Source organism: Archocentrus centrarchus, chromosome 1, assembly GCF_007364275.1.
Source record: "Archocentrus centrarchus isolate MPI-CPG fArcCen1 chromosome 1, fArcCen1, whole genome shotgun sequence".
Lineage (NCBI taxonomy): Eukaryota > Metazoa > Chordata > Actinopteri > Cichliformes > Cichlidae > Archocentrus > Archocentrus centrarchus.
In genome coordinates, this window is record NC_044346.1 from 31,644,954 (window position 1) to 31,668,119 (window position 23,166).

The 23,166-nt window shown below is 39.5% G+C and overlaps 3 protein-coding genes across 3 annotated transcripts; 2 read left to right on the forward strand and 1 right to left on the reverse strand.

Moving 5' to 3' along the window:
* The first annotated feature begins 134 nt into the window (after positions 1-134).
* On the forward strand, positions 135-10,115 carry syngr2b (synaptogyrin 2b). Its single transcript, XM_030747118.1, has 4 exons — positions 135-403; positions 4,716-4,953; positions 6,221-6,357; positions 7,769-10,115. Exons 1-4 carry the CDS (start codon positions 293-295, stop codon positions 8,027-8,029), a joined length of 747 nt encoding a protein of 248 aa, XP_030602978.1. The 5' UTR covers positions 135-292; the 3' UTR covers positions 8,030-10,115.
* A 575-nt stretch (positions 10,116-10,690) lies between these two features.
* Positions 10,691-13,858, reverse strand: tk1 (thymidine kinase 1, soluble). Its single transcript, XM_030738361.1, has 7 exons — positions 13,402-13,858; positions 13,236-13,267; positions 12,723-12,836; positions 12,061-12,154; positions 11,735-11,824; positions 11,346-11,465; positions 10,691-10,964 (listed from the first exon to the last, which is right to left on the reverse strand). Exons 1-7 carry the CDS (start codon positions 13,465-13,467, stop codon positions 10,785-10,787), a joined length of 696 nt encoding a protein of 231 aa, XP_030594221.1. The 5' UTR covers positions 13,468-13,858; the 3' UTR covers positions 10,691-10,784.
* Positions 13,859-15,923: 2,065 nt separating this feature from the next.
* Positions 15,924-22,776, forward strand: afmid (arylformamidase). The gene is made up of 11 exons (XM_030753365.1): positions 15,924-16,295; positions 17,294-17,384; positions 18,028-18,132; positions 18,231-18,279; positions 18,370-18,455; positions 18,561-18,633; positions 18,794-18,891; positions 19,005-19,083; positions 20,932-21,067; positions 21,432-21,536; positions 21,919-22,776. The coding sequence occupies exons 1-11, from the start codon at positions 16,266-16,268 to the stop codon at positions 21,946-21,948; spliced, it is 882 nt and encodes a 293-aa protein (XP_030609225.1). The 5' UTR covers positions 15,924-16,265; the 3' UTR covers positions 21,949-22,776.
* Positions 22,777-23,166: the final 390 nt, after the last annotated feature.

Here is a 23,166-nt window from a genome sequence, read left to right on the forward strand (position 1 = left end):
TCTATTGTTTTACTGTGGCTATGAAAAGTTTGAGAACTAGTCAGTGGGTAGAATGGGGCCTGTTCTGCCCCTGGGGGGCGCATGTTTCACGGCCCTGGGATAAGTAAAGGTAGCAGTCACACGTCTTTTCTGCAGCTCCGCCCCTTCTGCGCGCAGACGCTTGCGCAGCTGCCCCCGCTCTAGCTGCACTTGAGTGAATCAGCGCAGCAGGAGGCGGTAGTGTGGCTGGAGTGCTGCTTTCCTGTTAAGTCGACTCGCACCGAAGTTCCGGAGGATCGGCTGAAGGGGAGACATGGAGGAGACGGGTGGTGTAAGTGCGTACGGAGCTGCGCTCGCAGGAGGAGACTTCGACTTTTACAAGTTTATCCGACAGCCTCAGACCATCGTGCGCTTTCTCAGCTGGGTGAGTGCGCCGTGGCTCTGAATGTTTAGGAGGGTCCCTGAACAGGTGCGCACGGACCGGGACCCGAAAAAAACTGGGGAGAGGTTAAAAGATGAGATATATTTGTATTGCGGAACAACAGGCAGCTTTATGCGCCGCGTCCAGCGGGCGTCATGTTTCCAGCAGCTGCTGTATGACAGCGTCTCAGTGACAGCGCTGCAGGTCACCACTGCTTCTGTCACAGGACAAAAGACTGAAAACTTCACTTCCGGGCACAGTACCTACCAAATATTATAATCCAGAAGATTACATTCTCATAATTTTACTTCATACAGCGGATATATTGTTGATGGTTATATTAGTTTTTATCGTGACGAGGTTGAACCGTTAGGTTAGGCGGTGTTTGCATCAAAAAGGGGAATTCATGCTGAGAGAAAGTGTTCGGAAGTTTTACAGCCCTGATCACCTGTTGCTGGGCAAAATTTAAGGCATAGATAAGATTGTGTGGAGATATGCAAAGTACGAAATTTATCTTAATGAGGCGGCAGTTATAGTGAAAAAATACTATTGTGCAACTCTGAGTGACTGAGCAGACACCGAAGGAACGTTTTAGTGTCCTTGAACACCTCCTCGGTGAAATGGAGCTACTACATCTCCACAGGATGTGCTAAGCTTGACTGCCATATGCTGAGTAAATGAAGATTGATATTCTTCAATGCAGGACAAGCATACAGATTAACCTGCAGAGTGAAGCGTTTTCAGTGTGGCGGATGAGGCCAGACTGTGCCCCTGGTTGTAGCTGGTGGATGTGCGTGTGTGTGTGTTTCAGTGGTAAACAGGGGCTAACAGGCAGGTAAAGTGATACCCCCCCTCACCCCTCCTCCTTCTCTGTTATGCTCGGTGAATGTGTGCTACTGATCGCCCTCTCAGACTGGCATGTATTCAGTGCAGCTGTGCTCATCTCAGATTATTTCAGGCCAGATCACCGTGTGTCTCTGGAAATTTAAATCTTAGAAAAGTAAGCCAGCACAAGAGAGGAGCACACCTATGCCTGGGACCAGTGTTACTCTAGTTTTTATGAAGTTTTTTATATTTTCTTCTTTTATTTCAGTTTACTTTGACATTCATTTTTCCTTTAAATCCTACAATTTATTGCAGGAGTGAAATGTTGTGTGTAACAAATGAAGTCTGCCCCACAGAGTGAGATGTGCTGCTTGACTGTTGTAACTGGGTAAATGTTTTCTTCATACACCGATGACTGATCAGTCTCACCCCAGATTTTGCAGAATCATTTCACACAGCTGAACCTTTATTGGCGTAACACACACGAGTACAAGGAGAACTCCAATGCCGAACGATGTGTTCCAAAATATGAGAAAAGGGGAAAACAGGACGAGCAACCTGCCTCCAGTTCCTCATAACTTTCCTGTGCGGTTTATCAGATTAAAGTTGCGTTGAGAGGGGTTTCAGCTTCCTCTGTTAAATGGAGTTGTCCGCCAGTTTTCTTAGTGTGTATGATTCTTCTTGCAGCTTCTCGCGGTATTCTCCAGATAAAACTTCTCTGTGGCTGACCCGTAGCTTCCTGAGTTTGCACTTAATTCCACATAATTTAGGGTCTTTTCATGGTGTGAACAGCAGCAGTTGTTTGAGAGGCGTTTTAGAGTTTCTTTATTATCATATAAACTTTTCACACAGTCATGTAGACGTGCCAGTCTCTGTGAATGTAGACGCCCCAGCCTCATCATGTTGGTTAACCAATCTGACCACAAACTAGACATTTCCTCTATAAAGGGTATGTTCAGCTATTATTTGCCAGTCTTTTTATTTTTATTATCTTGATAACTTGTGTTGTGACACATTTTTACACCCTCTCTAAAAACCATACATTTGAAGCATATTTATGTAAGTAGATACGTGTTGTTTAGTTTTTATTCAAATACAATCCAAACAAATGTCATTAGTGTTGCTTATTGACAACAGAAGGCTCAAATCAACATGTGACATTTAGATGTCAGTTTGACTGACTGTCACTCAATGCACAAACACTTTCTGTTCATTAAAAAAATTACAGAAATTTCCATCTGCTCCTCTGAAAGTCCCTGTCTTACTTTTGTCACATGTTTAGGAACTCCCCCCTCGTATTCGCTTCCCCAATGTCTGTCTGTGGCTGATTTTCTGTATCGCTGGGCTCATCCCATCAGCGGGACTTTGGCCTTCTTTTCCTTCCCACCAGTTAAACAGTCCCTCTCTGTCCTCCTACCAGATCTCATTATGAGCAATGTTAGAGAGCTGGTGGCATCTCAGGAATCACATGGCAGGCAGCTGCACTCAGAAGTAGGTCACATGGTTAGGTGGGTAACCAGAGCAGAGAGAAGCTGACCACAGGACGGCCAGTTAGAGGAACCAGGAGGGAGTAAACACTCCACAATGCTATCGTGAGGGAAAGGGGATATTTCAAGAGTTGGCAGTGAGAAAAGATGTCATGTTATAATTATGCAGCTTTGGCCAGTTTGTTGAAGCAGAAGTGGGTGCAGGTTTTGTGACTTTGTTGTTGCTAAATTGTGTCATTTTAATTCAGTGAATGTGGTGTGAAGACACAAGACAAACCTGAGGGCGTTGGCAAACTTACTCACGAGTTCTCAAACAAGGCCTCTTTTTGATTCCGTTGTACAGCTGTTGCATTAATTAATTATTAAGAAATGGCTGCTTGGAAAAATATTTTACATGCGGTCTTCAAGGTGGCCACAGTTTTTGTTTTTTTTTTGTTTGTTTGTTTGTTTTTTTTGTTTTTTTGTCCTCTTCTGTGTTGGTTTGGCGATAGCAGAGCTTTGATTGCAACACTTGTTGCAAAATTAATCTAAAAAAATTAAGCACATTGCATATTTTCAAGGAAATGTTTGTCAGTAGATTTTTTTGCACAGTGCTTTCACAAAGTTAAAACAATAGCTGCCTGGAAGGAGCTGAAAATGTTAAGATGTGATTTTTGTAAAGGGAAGACAGTCATGTAAAGCTGAAAAAATGTAGTTAAAATTTTTTTATTATGGAGAAACATTTATTTTTCTTGGCCGTGTGAAAGGCACTTGAGTGCACAATGTTCTTTCCTGGCCAGGAGATTTAAGTTTTGACCTGTACGCCAACATTCAGTTCTCTGCAGTTAACTCACAAATTCAGAGAAAGGTGAGGATCTTTTTATGTTTATTAACATCAACATAACTAAAATACAGATTGCCATTTTCCATCAAATTTTGCTCACCTTCTTTCTAAATATCCAACTTGTGCTTGACACGTGTAACAGCCAGAGCAATTTTCTTTTGTCCCAACACTGACATTGACAGTCCTGTCACTGCATATTTAGCATTTTGTTTTCTGTTTTTGGTATAACAAGCCTGAAATATCTCCAAACTGCAGACACAGTATCTCCCTCCATGCTATGATAATGCTCCTTTTAGCAAAGTAAAACCTACAAGTCAGCCGGTGCAGAGTTGTACACGTAAAACATCACAAACTGAATAGATCTACCTGCTGTCAGACATACTTAATCCAGTTATTTAAGCCAATATTGGACCAATGTTTGTTTAAAAAATTGGAATGGTGTATTTGTAGCACATAATACACATGATAAAATTTATTTATTTATTTTTTTTGTGCATTCTTATTGAAGTTGCTATAAACTCCATAAATTTACATGCCCAGTAAATCAAAGAGGAGCAGCCTGAGACTGGATACCTCTGCCAAAGCTGAAAAATCCCTTCACACCATTCATGGACTGAGCCCCTGGATCCAGATGGATATCTGGATTCTGATTAGTTTAAGATCTTTTCTTGGGAACATTGAAATGATGTTTCTTAATTTTTCTCTTTTCAATTTAATTTGTTAAATTATTAAATTAATTAATTCAATTTATTGTTATATCTTTGTGAATATATGACAAGAAATACCCAATTTCACAGCGGTAAAGAATCCTTTGAAAAATTACTGGATCCTGATCTGGGTCAATTCCAGAAGTTAATAATTTCTCATATATGCAAAGCTCGCCCTCTTTTTTTTTTTTTTCTGCAAATCCATAACTTTCTAATTAATCCTGGTAACAAACAAACGAACCAACAACCAGACAAACCAAACCAGTAACAAAACCTCCTTCAGGTAATTATGTTTAATGTTAACTCTGTCCAAACATCAGCCTTTTAACAAGTATTCCACCAACAATAATAATAATTCCATTCGTGAGATTATGAACCGATTCAATAAACTTATTTTAACTATTAATAGACACATTTATTTACTCTTCATTGACTTTTGCTTAATTGCCACCATCTCTTCTGTTTTTCTGCAGATTTTTTCCATCGTGGTGTTCGCCTGTATCACAGGAGAAGGTTATATCAACCCCATCCACCATCCTGAAGCAAAGTGCGTCTTCAACCAGAACGACTCAGCGTGTCACTATGCAGTCGGTATCGGGGTGATTGCCTTCCTGGCATGTGTGGCCTTCTTGGTGTTGGATATTTACCTCCCTTTTATGAGCAATGCACAGGAGAGGAAGATTACGGTCATGGCCGACCTGGGATTCTCAGGTGAGCAGGAACATTTATGCTTTAAAAAGTTGTACGAGGAAGGAGAGACTGCATCACCAACAGTTATGTCATTGCTTCTACTGCCAGAGGGGATGGATGTGTTTGTACCAGCGTGTTTACAGCCTGGTGCAAACATGGTTTTAGCCTCTGTAGCTAATTTATTCCTTCATAGCCACTGTACAGCAGCTGAAACCTTTCTATAAGTCACTCATTTGGATTCTGTGAAGGTTCAAAGTTACGGGCGTGGCTGTTTTGATTGACAGGCAGCGATTGGTGATTGCAATCTACAAAGCTTCACCTGCTAATTTGAGACACTGAACTGTACCACTTGACTGTGTTTGTGCTGTTGTTGCCTTTTGGATCATTTCCCCTTAAGAAAATTAATTGCCCACCCCTGACATAGAAGGAAGGGTCCCTGCAAGCCACCACAAAGTAGTTCTGAATGATCACCTGTTGTCCTAAAATGAAACATTTACATCCTGATAGGAGTGCACTCTTTCAAGATGATAGTGCCATCCACATGGCATGAGGTGTCACTAAATGGCTACACCCTTTGCAGTCACCAGAACATAAAATAATTGAGCACCTTTTGGAGATTGTGGACCAGTGTGTCCTCACACCATCATCACAAGACAACAAAGTTTTAGAAAAATGGTGTTCAAGCTCCAGAGACTAGAATCAATGCCAAGATGCATTCAGGCTGTTCCTAATGGTACATCATGTTGTTTATTAGTTACCGGTAATTGCACTCATCCTCAGAGATGATCCTCCTCCTCATTCCTTTATTTCAGTTCCCTTTTCTCTTTAATTTGAGTGTGAACCTTTTCACGCAGAAAGCCTCTGTGTGGGGTTGTGTGTGTGTGTGTGTGTGTGTGTGTGTAATCTGGAACAGACTGCTGACTGTTTTCCTGGCATAACGTGTTATTCATCGTTGCGACATTAGCCATCGAATGAGCTGAAGGGTGGAGGAGGAGGAGGATGACCTCACATATTCAGATGAAAATAAACACTTATCAGCTTTACACAAAGCATCTCACAGTCAGCCATTCTTCAAGGAAACAAAGGAGTGTTAGTCTGGAAAAAACGGCGTGTTTTCATGTGAGCAGATGGAGACAGGAGAACTCTGTTGTTTTTTCTTCTGTTGACAGGAATTCATTTTTCATATCTTTGTCAGCTGAGCACTTATTTTTCCGTCCAGTAAAGGAAAAGGTGAAGGTTTGTGCATGTGCGTCTCTGGATGTTTTTATTTTCTTTTGGTCTTTTTTAGGGGTGTGGACCTTCCTGTGGTTTGTGTGTTTCTGCCTGTTGGCCAGTCAGTGGAGTCAAACTAATGATGACAACGCAATCCCTAAGGACGCTGCGCGCGCCACCATCGCCTTCTCGTTCTTCTCCATTGCCACCTGGGTGAGTGGGACTGCAATTTTATTTAGTTTTTCTTTGAAAATGCTCACATTTATTGTCTAGTCAGTTTTAGTTTTGAAAGTATATTCTAGACATTTGTATTGTATGTATTGTATTATGAGTGAGACTAGTTTATCATTTAAAAAAAATGTATTTATATACTAGCAAAGACTTGGCACCAGTCTTATAGGTTTTCTTTAAGACTTTGTGGTTGGGGCATCGTGCACAATTGTGTGTAGTAACTTCATCTTATGATAAAATTTTCTGCTGTGATGTTTTGGCTCTTGCACAGATTAAAATGAGAGGGAGAGGGTGCACTAATTTAAAAAAAGACTTAGAGGTACTGGTGGGATAGATTCAGGATGTTTTTCCAGCTGTTCTGTTTAGTTTGAAATGAGCCAATACACTGTGATCACACATCCTTCCTGTAATCATAAAGCTCAGTAAGTCTGTCCATAAAAACTATATCTGCTTTAAATTCAGCTGATCTCCCCTTCATTCACCTCTGATCCACCCTTTTTTTTTTTTCTCCTGTGTTTTTCACCTTTACATGTCAAATTGACCCATTTTCCCATTTTTCAGTGCTGATGGGAGCTGGGGGTTTCAAGCTACAACCCTCAAAATAAAAATTGGTTTTCAGTGAAAGACCTCAAAGGCACGCTGAGAGGCTTGGTTTGGTTGGTTTGTGCAGACTTACTCTGACTCTCGGTGAAGTGTCGCCATTTTGACACACCGAAAGAGTTTCAGTGTGTACTAAACACACAGGTGGTCAAATCAAGACTTTAAGGTAGCAATCTATAAATAGTGGCGCTGCCCTTTAGTACAGCCCTCAGGTCGTCCTCCGGCTGAAACAAGCCGTCTTTAAGTCACTTTCTTCTGATTGGCTGCCTTTCATAAACAAAAGGTTCAGATGACTGGTGGGTGCTGCATCTGTGTGCTCAACAAGAGTTGACTGTATCAAGGATATCCCCACAGATTCAGAGGTAGAAAAAAAAACTTTCTGAAACCGAGCTTTTAGGCATTACTTGTTTCTTACTTGCTTACTTTTAATATAAGCACCCACCATTGTAACAGTGTAAATATATGACAGAGGATAAGGAAAAGCCTAATAGGTCCTCTCTAAAGATCTGCTAACATCTTGGCGCCAGATACCACAGGGTCCCTTCAAAAGTTTTTCCAGCCCATGCCTCAGCAGGTCAGCAGCTGTTTCTGGTAGAACACAAAGGTTTGATGCTTTAGGCAGGAGTGGTCAGTGTTTTGGCTCATCAGTGCATAATGAATGTCTCCCATACAATTTTCATCTTGTGTAACATTTGTTTCAGTTATTGCTGAAAGAAATCCTCTTGTGTGATTTAATTACTGACATTTTTCACAGAAGCTTGAATGACGTCGACATTTTTATCTCATCATGCAGGGAATCCTAACCTACTTCGCACTGGGTCGTTATCGCCATGGTGTAAATAATCTTGCCATGCCTACCTACACGGAGACGGCACCGGATATTAACACCCCTTATCCTCCGACCTATGCCCCCACCTCCTACAACCCCACTACCTACAACCCCACCACTTACACACCCTATCCCAGCAACGTGCCCGACATGCAACAGCAGCCTCCCTTCACCCAAACCCTCCCACCGAAGGGAGACGCCGGCTACGAGCCGCCCAGCTTCTGAGACAAAGGGAGGTCCCGCGGACGAGGCGATGTTCGTCTGTCGGTGGACTGACTGCAGTTGCACTGCACAGCTGCAGAGCTATATCATATTGATGTGGTTTTATGCTGATTAAGTGCTGTCAGATTTGAGAAGCTGCGCAGTGCAACTCCACGTTAGAGAAGACGAACACTGCTGTTTACGTCAGTGGGTCTGTGATCAGGTCTTAGACATCAGGCTGACTGTTGAGATTAGTGCTGATGATTGGGTAATCTGACCTTAGACCCCTGTGCAAAGATGCAACATTTACCTCAAATAAACGAATCCTGCAGGTAGAGAGGTAGAATGTATCCAGAGGGTCACAAAATGTGAATGTTATGAAGAATGCTTATGACAGCCACAGTGCAAGTGGAAGAGGCCAGCATTTAATGTGTTTTCTCTTGACTCTGTTGGAACCTGAGGATATGCATTTGTACAAACAATTCACTAAACAAAACTGCCATTTTCATGGTTGTATGTGCCTGTGCCTGGTTGTATTTTCTTATTTGGTTATGTGGCTTTTTTTTCAATGTAATAATCTTGTGGAGATACCACTAGTTTATGGGGTATTGATTTAATTAGGGAGTGGGAGTTGACCATTAGTGTGGGGGGAAAAAAGCCAAATTCTGGGACTTGAGTTGTATTTTGTGAATTAGCCATACATACAACCATAAAATCACCTGTTCATGATGTTATTCTTTTCCAGCTTTACTAACCATAAAGACCCTGCATTCAAGTCTGATTGAGGCACATATAATAGATTTGTTTGGTTTAAAAAAAAAGTGGGTAAAATGTTTCCATAGCAGCATTCATTGGACTTTGATACCATCTTTGCCCTTTGAACATGTAGCTAACTTTAAGATAGAAAAGAGGGAGGGGACTCTAGATAACTATGTATTTACTGAACTGATTTGTCATGTCCTCATACAGACAAGCAATTGATTAACTGCCATCTACAATGCTTTCCTGTTAGCCTGTGAACAGATCGGTCTCAGAGTTCCTCCAAGGTCTCAGTGACATTTTGTTTTCTCAACACTGATGTTTATCTGCTGCTTAGAGGCTTGTTCATGTAATCTGTGGGAAGGGAAATATGCCCAGTGTGTTGGTATAGTTATAGGATAACAGCTTAGTCTGCAACATGAGAATCAACCACGTGCACTTAGAGAAAACTGGGGGTTTGCTTTGTTCCTTTGTGCCAACAGTTAAATATTTGCCAGTTTAGCACCTCGGCTGTTGTCGATTAGATGCCACTTAAAAGTTGGCCTCACATCAGTTTTGGCTTGGGTGTGCAAACTCAGTTTAGATCTCTGACTTATCAGTTGGATGGGGGGTCATACTCGCTAAACAGAGTGTTAATGCTATTGCTTTTATAACAGTGAATAGACAATGTTTGTTCCTTTACATGAAAATGTGCATAAATTACTGAAGCCAACGGTATGAAAATAATTATCATTTGTGCCACAAAGGGAGAAACTTTGAAGGAAACATGAAAGGAAGTGAGTGAGAGTAAACTGTGCCATGATTAAGTCTGGAAGTTATTTTAAGGTTAAACAGCTGTGCATCACAGCTGCCCTCACTGCTATGCTTAAATGATTTTTGCTCATTTCTGTGCTGTGGAAATTAAGTCCTTAAATTTAATTCTGCAGGCTGTAGTTAAAGAAGCGTGACTCAACTAGATTTTTTTTTCCAACTGTTTATAGCTTCAAAAGTAAGCCATATCTGCCTCATGGTGGCAAAAGGCTAAAGTGTGATTATTCGCTGCATATTGAGTACCCTGCATTTATGCTTTTGATCAAATGTTAATATATAGCAGGGTTAATGCACATCAGTTGATTTTAGATATGACTGGAATGATCTGTAATGTGTGCATCCGGTTTGTTTTTTTGTTTTTTTTTTTAAACACTGGTCAAATTGTGCTTGGCTCATTTGTTTTTTTCTATCATTTCAAGTTTTGTTTTTGAGTATCAAGTTCAGTTTGTTCTTCTGCTTTCATCTTTTGTTAATTTCATGTCAAAGTGACAGAAGCACAACTATGTTTATGGAATAAAATCATTCATATTATGTTCAGGTACGTTGTGCATGCCGCTTCATTCATGCATTGCAGTAGTACAAGTTTAATGTAGTGTGCAGAGGATATAGTCTACTTTGCCATTCCAACCTGACGGCTCGCGGCGTAGCCTTGGAGCTTGCCAGGATTTAAACCGGTTATTTTAGTCCTTGGATGCTGGAGTGTATTTAATTACATATCAAAGTGTGCACGCAAACATTTTGAAAGCAAGGAAGAATTTCTCAGAAACTGCAATAGACTTTCAGTCAGTTTTACTTGCAATTCATAGTAAAACTTGAGTCAGTGTTTCCATCAAGTGTTCCCTCGTGAATGTCAAAATATTATGTCTTACATTTCCTAATGCTACAGTTAAAGATGTCAAAAGCAACCTGAACAAACATTACAGATATCAACGCAACACTGAATCCATGGCAGCAAGTGGTTTACTTAGACTCAAAGTTAAGTGCTTCAAGTAAATATATATCAAATAGAGAAAAATATGAAATCTGGTTTAATTAAATCAAATTCTTTAGCAAACATTAAAAATAAAAAAATTTACAATTTTAAAAAAAAAAACAAAAAAAAAAAAAAAAAAAAAAAAAAAAAAAAAAAAAAAAACATTTACTCTCCGCTTTGCTTCCTTTCCCAAACACTTCCACATTCTTGATTGAAATTCTCATTGTGCAGCACGTCTTAGAGGTGCAGAGAGCTGAAGAGCTTCCTGGAAATGCTGTTGTCAGTGAGTTTTCCTGTTAGGGCATGTTGTGGAGTCTCATTCCTGAAGGGAGAACTGTTCTCTTTTTCAGCCATCAGACCTCCATAACACCTTCTACACACCGCTTGATATTTGTCAGCTCCACCAATCACTTCCACCTGTGATGCAGGCAAACAAGACTCAAATACTGACAAATACACAAGATTTTACATAGTCTCTACGATCGCCTAAATACACTCTACAGGGCTGGGGACATGACAATAGATGGATTAAGATTCTCTCATGGACAACATAAAATCACGAACATACCACTGGATGTTGGGTGGTATATAACCCTTCTGCTTATTAAAAGAGGATTAAATCAAGGGCAGCTGGAGTCCAGTTCAAGGCTATAATTAAATGTGACTGATCTCTTTGGTGTTTTTATATTTATTGCATACAGACACTAATAGTATAGTAGTCATTGTATCTCTCCGTCTCACCACCACCATTTGAAAAGAGTTCTCATTTTTCTACAGCCTTCCTTAGTTTTGCCTCACCTCCTTCTCTGCTCCTATCCTCTTGGTGTAGGCAGCTTCTTTGAAACACTGCATGCAGACTGCGTGGAGTTTCACTACACTTTCTGCCAGAGGGATGAGGTTCAGGATGTTTCCAAATGGCTGCAAGAATGTGCAGAACAGCAGAAAAGCACAGTCAGTATCACTGAATGAATGGAGGTATAACTGCATTAGAAGACAAGAATAGACAATTTAGCATGGAATAATGAGCGCATTGAACAGTCTGCATTAGTGCAGCTCCTGCAGATTGTTCCCAGTTCCTTGTCTGGGACATTTTGTTAAGTCTTTTCTCACAGTGGTGCTCGATGTGGCCCTGCAGCAGCCACAGTGTAGGCCTGCCTGTATCACACTGACATGTGGACACTACACACCTTTCTCTGGAAGGTTCCATCCAGGGCAGCTACAATGATTGTCTTCCCCAAATTAGCCATCTCCTCACAAAACTCCACAGTGTCTGGGAACTGCAACATGAAAGAAGCACAAATTTAATGAAGACTTCCTTCAAATGTCTTAACCACCTCTAGTCCAGAAAGCAGGTCTCTATGGAAGTAAATTGTTTGAATGTTCATTCAGGCTAGTGCAATTTAAATTCTTCACAGATGACTGACAAAAAGTAACAAAACAAGATGCAGATATAACCAATTTGGAAAAAAAAATAAAATTGTCTACACATGCAAATACACAAACACACACTTACAAACTGTCCTTCATCAATTCCAATCACACAAGCTTGCAGCGCCAGAGACCTCACATCCCTCAAACTGTTTGCTGGTACAGCTTCCATTGTGTTTCTAAGAGATGTACAAGACAAAAAATAAATAAATAAAACTTAACACAATGTGCACACCTGCTGAAAGATGTAAACAATCCATTTATAAAATATTTCACTTAAATCTAGTAACGCTTCATGAAAGAAAAACAAAATGTACATCTGAGGAGTCTCACCACTAGAGGTCAGCTGGTGCTCAGGTGTCATAACTGATTAATGTAAAAGGAAGCCGCAAATGCAGCTTCTAATTTCTTCATATCAAAATTTACATTTTAAACCATTACTTAAGTGCTGCATTTGTTTATGTCCATCATCGTGTGAGAAAAACCAGCAGGCTTATCCTTTCAGTTATCTCAGCTATATAACAAACTTATTGTTACTACTAATGTGTCCAGAGAGGGCACTTCAGCCCAGCCTGTATTTGTCGGAAAATTGCATGCAGCTGTGCACAAATTAAAACTGAACTACTATGCAAAACAGCATAGTATTAATGTCTCCTTCTCCTTCCATTTTAAAAACCCTAGGGTATTTTTGTGAAGTTGAACAGCTGAGCTAAACAAAAAAGTAAACAGAGGGAAAAGGGTGCTTACTTGTCATGAGTGGCCATGCCTGTGTCGGAATACCGTGTGTCTTTGGCATATTTGATCACCAGGCAGTTGTACTGGGCTACCTGGAAACGGCGCACTCGTCTCATCAGTTCAGTGCTGCAAATAAATAAAGTTTAGAAGACATCGGTTAAAGCTGCGGGCTTATTTCGCACATGAACACACAAAGCTGGCAGGCCATCACACACATAAGCGTCCGGTAACGAATATTATATAACATGTTTAGTGTAAAAAACAGTGCAAAATCAATGCATTTAGACGTTAGAATGTATGATATTTGATATTACTGTGTACCAACTTTACGCTGCACAACATGTGTTTTTATGAATGACGCTGGATAAACAATGTAAAATTTGGCGCGATGTTTCCGAGTGGGCGGAAAAATTATTGACTTTAGTTTTGTTTTAACAGTATTTTACACGTTGGACACGAATAAAACTGGCTAACTCGCATCTAAAAAAAAATGCCTCTTATGTATTTTTTAAGTGAATAACTCACCTTTTACCTGAAAACATCGGTCCAAAGATGACCTGCAAACAGCAACAAAGAGGCGACGTTAAAACACTGACAGCTTCCCTTTGGATGCACAGCTCAGACTCACCACAGGTATGCCCTGTTTAAGAGTTATTTGGGGTGTTTTTTGGTTCGTTTTTGTCGCAGATACCTGAATTTGTCCCCGGGCTTTCCTCGGTGAATTTGGTAGAACTCTTGGAAAATCCACGAAGTCCATGTTGATTTAAAATGCACAATAACTTAGTATTAAAACAAGAAAAGAAAAGAAAATAGCTAATTACTGCTGTTTCTACTTTCAAGTTGACGAATTAGTTAGGAAACAAGAAATTGAATTTAGCGCGCTTTCGCTGCCGGCTTTATCTGCAGCTCAACCAATGGGCGCAGAGTCACGTGATACTGATTGCTCCAATCGCCACCATGACCACGGAGAGACAAGTTGGTGGTGGGCACGTAGACGTCGCATCGAGCACTGAACCGTACGTCAGCATCGTGCAGGAGTATACAGTTACACATAGGTCGTTTCTCAGTATGCGTACTTGTGTATGCGTACACATAAAGGCAATTTCGCTCGAAATACCCAGATGTTTTCTTGTTCCGCCCTTTCTATCGAGGATGTATCGGTGGTGACTTGCGTGGACAAGTATCCCAGAATGCATTTCGAATGACTCCCAGCACATCTTTGTCAAACCCTCGCTGGCTTTCGTCGCTGAGTGGAAGTTAAACTAATATAATTCACGCAGATTATCTCTAACGGCTGATGTTTGGTTTATTTCAGTGTTTAATTTGTTTCTGAACAAATCAGTTTGGCTGAGATTAAAGTTAAGCTTCATAACTAGATAGTTTTATTTATTAAAAAAAAAAAAAAGGATGCAGCCCCTGTATTTGGACACAGCTTTAAATGACAATGGTCAACGTTGCCGTCATACTCTGGTGCTTCGTGACATTGTTCAAACCGTTTTACTGTCGACACTGGATCACACTGGCTTACCTTTCACAGGTAACTTTTTTTTTTAATTGTATTTGGCAATTACAACATAACACTATGTAGTTCCGCGGTGAAACCAGCCTCCAAACAATGAAAATCTTACTCAACTACATTGTCCCGAACTAACTACTCTGATACAAATAAAGACTGATGGATCTTCCAAATCTCCTGTTTGCCCACTCTGCTCATGAGTCTATTTTACCATTTATGTTTCTTGGTCCCCTTGTTCCAACCCAGTACTAGCAAGGTACAACCAATTAAGTGATTGGAAAGCGTCCATTTATTATCAGTCTACCACATGGATGTCGGACAGATGTATTGGTATACAAGGTTACTTCTGAAACTTAGTGCAGCATAAAATAAAAAAATTCAAATCTGGCACAAACACGTCAGAACTGTACCAAAGTATAATTTTGTGTGCAATGGACTTATTAGACACAAATTGTCTTACTCGACAGTGAGTTCAAAAAAAAATTTTCAGTGTCCTACTCAGTACATTATACTACGCACAATAATTTTATTACCCACAAATATCATTGTACTTCCCTGAGTCATCTCAAATTCCCACACCTTTTACAGGCTAAATGGGATTTTCTTGTTCAATAAACTGTGTTCATAAAATAAATTATAACATATACTGCAACAAATGACTCATACCCTGCTGAAAAATAAAAACCTTTTTAATTTTTGACCCACCAACAAGATTCAAACTGAGAACAAAGATCTTCAAATATCCATCTGTGCCAAAGCAACAGAAATCAACTATGAAGATTTTTTTTCTTCCATTCACCTGTAAGGTTATATTTCATTTTGAGAATAATTGTACCCTGCCTCACTCTATGACAGCTGGGATAGGATCCAGCCCACCAGAACCGGATAAGCGGAAGAGAATGGATGGATGGATGGAATGTGTTTTCTGATACTGAAACAACAAAGTGTCTCATTCATGGAAACAGTTCATTGAATGCTTAAATACCACAACAATGGCCATGTTTGATATGGATCTTAGTAATTATTATGTTTGGTGTTCAGAAAACAAAACAGTGGGCCTGTGATTTACTTTGGCCAAAGTATTCACAAGGCTGAAGGCCCACAATATTTACATGCTATTATAATCAAATTCAACTTTATGTTCAAGGCTTAAAGTTAAAATCTAAATATGCCAAAGATCTGTTTTCTTCAGGAAATTACCTCACAACAACAAGTTTTACTTTTTTTCTTTGACTTTTTTATTATCTGTTTAGGTTTAATTTAATATATATCCCATTTTCATACAATACACTGTTTGGATTCCTCCATCAGCTGCCCCATGGGTCATCCAAATGACTGTGGGTATGCAGAATCGCTCAATCTATCTCAGCTACTCTCTGCAACACTTACAGCCTGAGGAGCACTTATTCTGTTTCAGTTCAACAACTGCAAGGACAGATACAGGAAATATTTACCATCTAATACCACATAGATTCATACATTTTACTTATTCACCTTCTTGTTATATTGTAATAAAAATTTGATATTTTATTCATAATTTTACTTTTTTGTTTGTTTTGTTTTGGCTCCCATAACAGTACTTTGCCAGCTTTTTTGGATATCTTATAGTTAATCCTATTTTCTGTCTTATGGCTCTTTGTAGTGTATTAAACCAGTGTTAATCGCACTGTTTATGAAACCGATTATCGCCAACTTCCTGTACAGCTGTACTGTAGGTCACATGGTTTGGTAAACCCCGGAAACAGATATATATATTTATATAAAGAGAGAACAGGCTTTCAGCAGCCCTTTCTTCCTTTTTTTCCCCTTATCTTTATTTCTTTAACGATCCCGTTTTAAGCGTCTATCACCACCAGACTGACGTGTGAGGGTTAAAAATTTCTGAACTATAACCAACCACGCCCACAGTACACATGGCCGATCTGTTTACTTTTCAAAAATGAGGGTCAGTCCATCAGTCTGAGGTTCAGTCTGTCAGCGCCAAAGCTGAGCGCACGAATCATCGGTCAGCGGCGAATTTAATCACCTCAGCAGATAAAATGATGCCCTGGGCTGACATGAAGAAAGAGGTAAGAACTTTGTTTTTTTCTATTTTGTTGTTCTTTCTGTGCTATTAGATGTGAACGCAGGATTAATTCAGTCTGAAAACAAGACCCCCGCACAGGATTGAATTAGAGACCGTCTGCAAGTGACCTGACTCACTGAAAACACATTTTTCAACAACAGATTTATATATATAAAACATACATAATAAAAAAAAAAAAATTATATTATTTTTTAGCTTCCATGTAGTAAGCAAATCCGCCCCAAAAAGGCACACAACTGGATATTTGTACTTTGGATGATAAGATAAGCCTAATTTTTCTCTAAAGTTGGTAAATTACTGTGCTACAGCTGTCAAAAATTAAACACAGCCCACAAAAACATAGCCTGAATGAATAATAATAATAAAAAAAACAAAATAAAAAAAAAGCTCACTCCGGTTTCCTCCCACAGGTTAACTGGTCACTCTAACTTGCCCATAGGTGTGAATGGCTGTCTGTTTTTAGGTGTTAGCCCTGCGACAGGCTGGTGACTTGTACAGTGTGTACCCTGCCTCTCGCCCTATGACAGCTGGGATAGGCTCAGTTAAATAGTGTAATAAAAACAGGTAAAAATCTAAATAAAGTACAGTAGAAGGCTGTGTGGAAAGCTGAATATCAAACAGTTAAGGGCCTCTATGAAGCACAAGCTTAATAAACTCAATAAAGCAAAATAAATCAGAATAAATTATACATGTAGAATTTTTTTAAAGAAAAAAAAGTACAGTCTTATTGAAGTGGATATCTCAACAGTGTGTCTATTTGACTCCGTTGTTTCACCTTTCAAGTATGTTTTTTCCAGTTTTCACCACAACCGTGTCACATTGTTCCCATTCTGATAAGAATAAGAAGCACCAAAGCCACGGTGTAATAGCGGCTGTGGAGGGCGCTGTTCGCCGTGTTTACATCGCTGATCGCCGGCTGATGGTGGTTGGTGTCTCTTGTTTTATGGTCGCGTGGCTCTCAGGAGTTTCTCCGTCTTGCAGGAGATCGAGAGGCAGTATTCCCCCAGCAGGTGGTCCCACAGGATGTCGGCCGACGACGTGATCAAAGCCCACGTGAAGGCTTTAAAGGAAGGTGGGTTTGTTTTGAAGCTGGATACACATTATACCGAAACCCGGCTGTGGCGAGCAGACGGCGCAGCAGGAGCACAAGTGTCGTGCCAAATGTCGGATACTCGGGAAAATGTGTGTCCGGGTCGATTATTTGTGCCACAGTTTGAGGCTTTGACTCCCATTCTGACATTTATTGTACACCCAGCATTTATAAAGACACATAGGCTGTTCGTGGCGGTTCTTAATGAATTGCTTTTAATCTCGGTTGTTTTTAATCTGCCAGATTGCTAGATTTTATACCTGTGCAGATTTAGCATGAAACTATATATGTGGGGCATTAATGTTATGAGCACAGTTCTGTTTGTATCAGTTTTGGAAAGTTTTCACATATTTTTTTTTCTTCAATGCTGATAAGTCTGTCATTGTACATATTTTATAGAGACAAGTATTGGAGATATTTTAGATCTATCTATACATCATATTTTAAAAAGCACTGGTGTTGGTTCAGTGTTTTGACTTTCAATCCCAATTCCAGTGGCAAACTGTGCAGTATGCAGTATTGCACAGAATGATTTGCAATACATTTGTCAACAGTAGACAAATATACATTTGGTTTCTCTGTATATGTAATCATGACGTCATACCTAATGCTGTCTGCTGTTCAGGTACGGAGCGAGCCCGCAGTCTGGCTCAAACTTTACTCAATGTGCCGTACGGGGAGGGAGATGGAGAGAAACTAGACGTCTACATACCCCATACTAACTCTTTGGGTACGGACATACATAATTACCCCACACAGTGTTGTCCTGTAGGTTCACTGAAGGTGATATTGTGTTAACATTATCAGGTCTTGTCCCCTCTCTTTCAGATGTCCATCTTGTTGTTTACATACATGGAGGCTACTGGCAGTTTCTCAGGTCTGTGCTCTTGATGGAATCTCAACATTTTTATCCATAGTTAGATTTCTCAGCCATTTTTTTTCTTTTTTTTTTTTTGTGCTCACACAGCAAAGAGGAGTCTGGGTTCATGGCTGTTCCGCTCGTTGATAAAGGTGTAGTGGTGGTTGCAGTCGGTTACGACATTGCCCCCAAAGGTAGTCTTTCCATTTTTGACAGCATTGTTTCTATTCTCTCAGGTGAAAGAAGGATGATTTCAGAACTGAAAATGTCATCCCCCTGCCTGTGGCTTTTCTTTTCAGGTAACATGGACCTGATGGTATCACAAGTTCGCAGGAGTATTGTGTCTGTCATTCAGCAGTATTCTCACATCAGGTAGCATTGCTTATTTTATTTTTTTCTTATCTTATTGGAACCCTGTGTGATGAGAGTTCATCTTAAAGCCCCACAGTCTAATGAAATTCTGTTCCAACTGAGTAAAATGTCACTGTCTCTCTTATAAATGCACCATGTGTCATTCTGGTGTCTCACTCAGTGGTCTCTACCTGTGCGGCCACTCTGCCGGCGCGCACCTGGCTGCTATGGTCCTCTCAACTGACTGGTCACAGTACGGCATCACTCCCCAGATTAAAGGTGAGGGCTGTCAGTTGAAATGGGACATGCAATCAGTATTATAACCAGACAAAAGTGCTTTAGTGCTTTGCCTCATTATAACCTTGTTGACTGGCTTTCTAATTGTGTTTTAGGTGCTTTTCTTGTAAGTGGCATATATGACCTCCTGCCCATCTTGTCCACCTATGTCAATGAGCCTTTGAAGATGACAGAGTAGGTACCTCACTACACTACAGACCCTGTAATAGCTCTTTTAGTACAACTACATACACCATCCGCATGTGTTTGCGACTCACTTTTTACAGTAATCTGAAATTAGAAACACCAATGTGGACACAGAACCTGGCAACAGTAATTATACTGAACCGATCAGATGGGCTACCGATCAGATGGGCTTAAAAAAGTGAATAAATAAATGAGATCGATGCAGTAATGCAGCATCGTAGTATACTCTCAACTGAACGTTTCTTGGTACAGTAGCAGTAGTATTTTTAAGGATGGTGTCCCTGCTGCTGTGTTGTTGGCAGGGCAGAAGATGTCTTACGTATTCCCAACAACATTCCCCTTTGATGTGGGAAGGATCCAGATCTTATTCTAAGAGTGAAATAGTTTAATATTTTCCTCCCTGTAATTTTGCAGTTCCATTGCATTTGGTTATTAAACAAAAAAAAAACTAATGAAGATGTAAGTTAATATACCTTCTGATAGTGAAATCCACCAGTTTTGCACATAAAGTATCTGACTCAAACAATTATGAGGGGTTAAGTTCTCAAATCCCTTGAACATTTGGCTATATTGCCTAATATCTTCATATTTACATATATACATAAACTGAGTTGGACTCTTGTCAAAAAGAGACAATTATGGTTTTATTGTTTAACTTGTGATGTATTTCAAAAACTGTCTAGTAAATTACCTTGAAGAGACAGCTTGAATCTGCACCATCCTCCGCTTAGCTGTGCTACTCTGCTACATGTGCTGCAGACATCTGTGTCTGCAAAGGTTTTACCTCCGCCCATATTAGTCAACGCATATGCCAATGTTGATATGATAATGTTAGCCAGCCATTGCATTGGTCTGGCACTACAATGCTGATCGTTTGCAGGAAAAACAGTACATCATTCCCTCCTGATTATGACATGTCGCTCAGTTTTGGCTGGGATGATCAAGAAAAACTAGCAGATTCGTTTGTGATGTTTTCTAGAGAACATTCCTTGATCCAGAGCCGGATCTGTATCAGCTTTGAAACTTAATCACTTTGAAGTTAGACTTCTGCTAAAATTTTTTATGCAAATGTATCAATATTTTCCTGGGAACTTTTCTTTATAACAAACAAACCAATCACTTAACTTCTTTGGCAGCGGTTAAAAACAGAAGTGTGGTGTAGAGTTAGAAATGAAGTCACCAGATGTAGCCTGTTTCTCTTCCTGAGGTTAAATAAATTGCTACAAACATACCAAAATCTCCAACTGAACTGCCTGCAGTCGAGCTGCATTGGAGGTACATTGTAAATAATTACAAATTTGGTAATAAAAATGAGTCAGTATATCTTCAGTTATTTTAAACTGTTGATCATGAGTTCCACAGTGTTCACCTGCCAGAGTGCTCTTGGAAGATTAGTGGTGTAATCCCATTATTTACCAACAGAAGTTAAGTTATACACTAATCAGACTTTCACAACTTGTAAACACATTATGCAATTTCCCTCCTTAATAGCCTAGTTTTTCAAGCTTGGTAGCTGGAGTTGCTTGATGTGCACATTTGTCTTCTTCCCCAATGTGTAAATCTTTATAAAAAAAATGTTTTTTAAATTATCCTTTGTCTTGGGTCATGGTCCAAATGAGGTTAAGGACTCCTGCAGTAATTCATTTGCATGTGTCTGCCTTTAAGTGCCAAAAGACTGATGTAAGGAGCATTGAGTCTATGAATGTTGCAATGCTCATTGCAGAAGAGAAACTGTGCACGTAAATGTCATATTGTACATCTCTAACTGTCCTCTGTTGGCCTGCGGTGCCAGTCAGTGCCTCATTCCTTTGTCTCCTGGGTGTCTGCTGTTGGCAGGGAGGTGGCAGTGAGGAACAGTCCCAGTAAGCTGGTCCCTCAGCTCAAGCTCTCCTCCTCCAGCTGTCAGATTGTTGTGGCTGTTGCTGAGAATGACTCGCCAGAATTTCGCAAGCAGTCCGAAGAATATTACAAAGTCAGTGCTCATGTCTGAGAACGGACGCTGTTACAGATCAGTGTATAAGAAGCATTCAAGATAAATGATTTAGTCTATAAAATGTCTCCACATGTTAACATTTTTATACCTTGTCACAAGTTTGATGTCCCATTGCTTGTTTTGTCCAACTTTCAGTCAGAATTAATGTGTTCAGTTTATATCGATAATACATAGAAAAGTTGTAGAAAGTTGGAGTTGTGCTTTTTCAGGTTACATTTTTGCCTCGCTGAGCCATTTGTTGGTTGAACATCAATATTGGTCTAAATATAAGGATATAAATATTGTGTTCATACACTGTTTCCTCTGCTCACTTTCTTACTACCTCTCTCATGTGGCCTTTAAGACTCTGGAGGCGTCAGGACTGAATGTGACCATGGAGGATGTCGGGAATACAGATCACTTCAGTATTATTGAGCAGCTCGTTGATGGAGAGTATCACCTAACAAAGGTATAAGCGCACACAAAAAATGTTTGAAAAATATTTTCAATGTCAATGCCCCCCCCCCCCCCCCCCCTTAATGTCCACTCTTTCTGTCTTTCAAAGCTTTATGATGTTAATATACAATATTAATGCACAGCCTAGAGCTATTCTGGAGGCAAAACAATTTAATTTTACCTTTCAACACTCCTTTTTTCTTCAAAGTAAAAAAAAAAGGCTAAAAGCTTACAAGCCTTTGTTACACTCTTATAAAAAAATAATGACAAAAGTGCCAATAGATTATGTTTTTATCAAATATTCAGTAATTTTTTTTTGGTTTTAATCTAAATTTTGCACGTTTATGGACTGCAGGTTTTGCCATTATTAACGTAAATTCCTGCTTTCTCTGTAGCTTCTCTTGAAGATGATGGGGAAGAGCTGAGGTTGTTTGATCCATCATCTAATATCAACATACCTCGGTATCAACAAACACCTCTGAACAGAGCCATCAAGCAGCAAAACTGATTAAAATATGCATTGTTTCAGATTTGTACACTGATAAATGTACAATTTCTGTCCGTTTTGATTCATTGTCAATGAGGTGCTGTGGATTGTTCTGATGTCTAGTTTCATTACTTGTAATTACTTCTTTTTTTTTAAGGCCTAAGCTTTCTATGTTTTAACCACCATGTAATGAAAATGTGTGCCTAAAGCTTAGTCACTTAAAAATGGCGATGGTAGTACATTATAATTTCAGATTCAGTTGTAAACAGATTACTTAACCATTGTGCACAATGTTTATGTCAGGAAACACGGTCCTGTTGCATACGATACCTTGCAGAGTTGATTCTTAGTTTTGGTATGTTTCCAATGTTTTGTATATGGGTGTGTGTGTCTGTCTGGTTTATGCGCACCCCCGTAAAAATTCACAAAGTCTATAAGCAAGAATAAGAGATCATGTCAAGAATATTGACATATACAAACTGAATGTAGTTTTTTATTATAACTTCCACAATGCTTATATCTGACACAGGGAACTTTAATATGTTGTTGCTGACAAGGAAAATGTGTCTTTGCACTTTTTGTTTAATGTTAATAAAATATGAATATGAGTATCCAGATATTATTTTAAATGGCAGTTACAGCTAAACTGAAACTGATGCACATCACTGCTTGCGCCGTTGTTCTAACATCTGACAAAATGTTTACGCTGTGTTCTGTTAATCACTGTAGATTACAAAGAGAACAATCACATTAAATGTTTATATTTGAGAAGTGATAATGCTGTCAGTCAAGTTCATCTTCTGTGTTCTTTTTTGCCAAACGATTTGAACTCAAAATACAAGTGCACGAGAGACTCTGTAACCATTACTACACCTGCAAAAGAACAGTTACATGATCAGTTTCTTTGGACATTTTTTGGACACTGGCTGCTTTTTCACTCATTTTCAGTCCAGCACCTAAATCAAGGCACGAAGCAGTGTTGTGTCTACAACACTAATAAAATGTATTATTAATATTATTATTATTACAACACAACAGACAACTTAGGAAAGAAACAATTTTAAATTGTATCTTTAGGCACTTTGTTACTAGCAGCCTGTTGCAAAAACTGATAATTTGTTCAAATGTCTTTAGTTGACTCTATGACAAATACCAA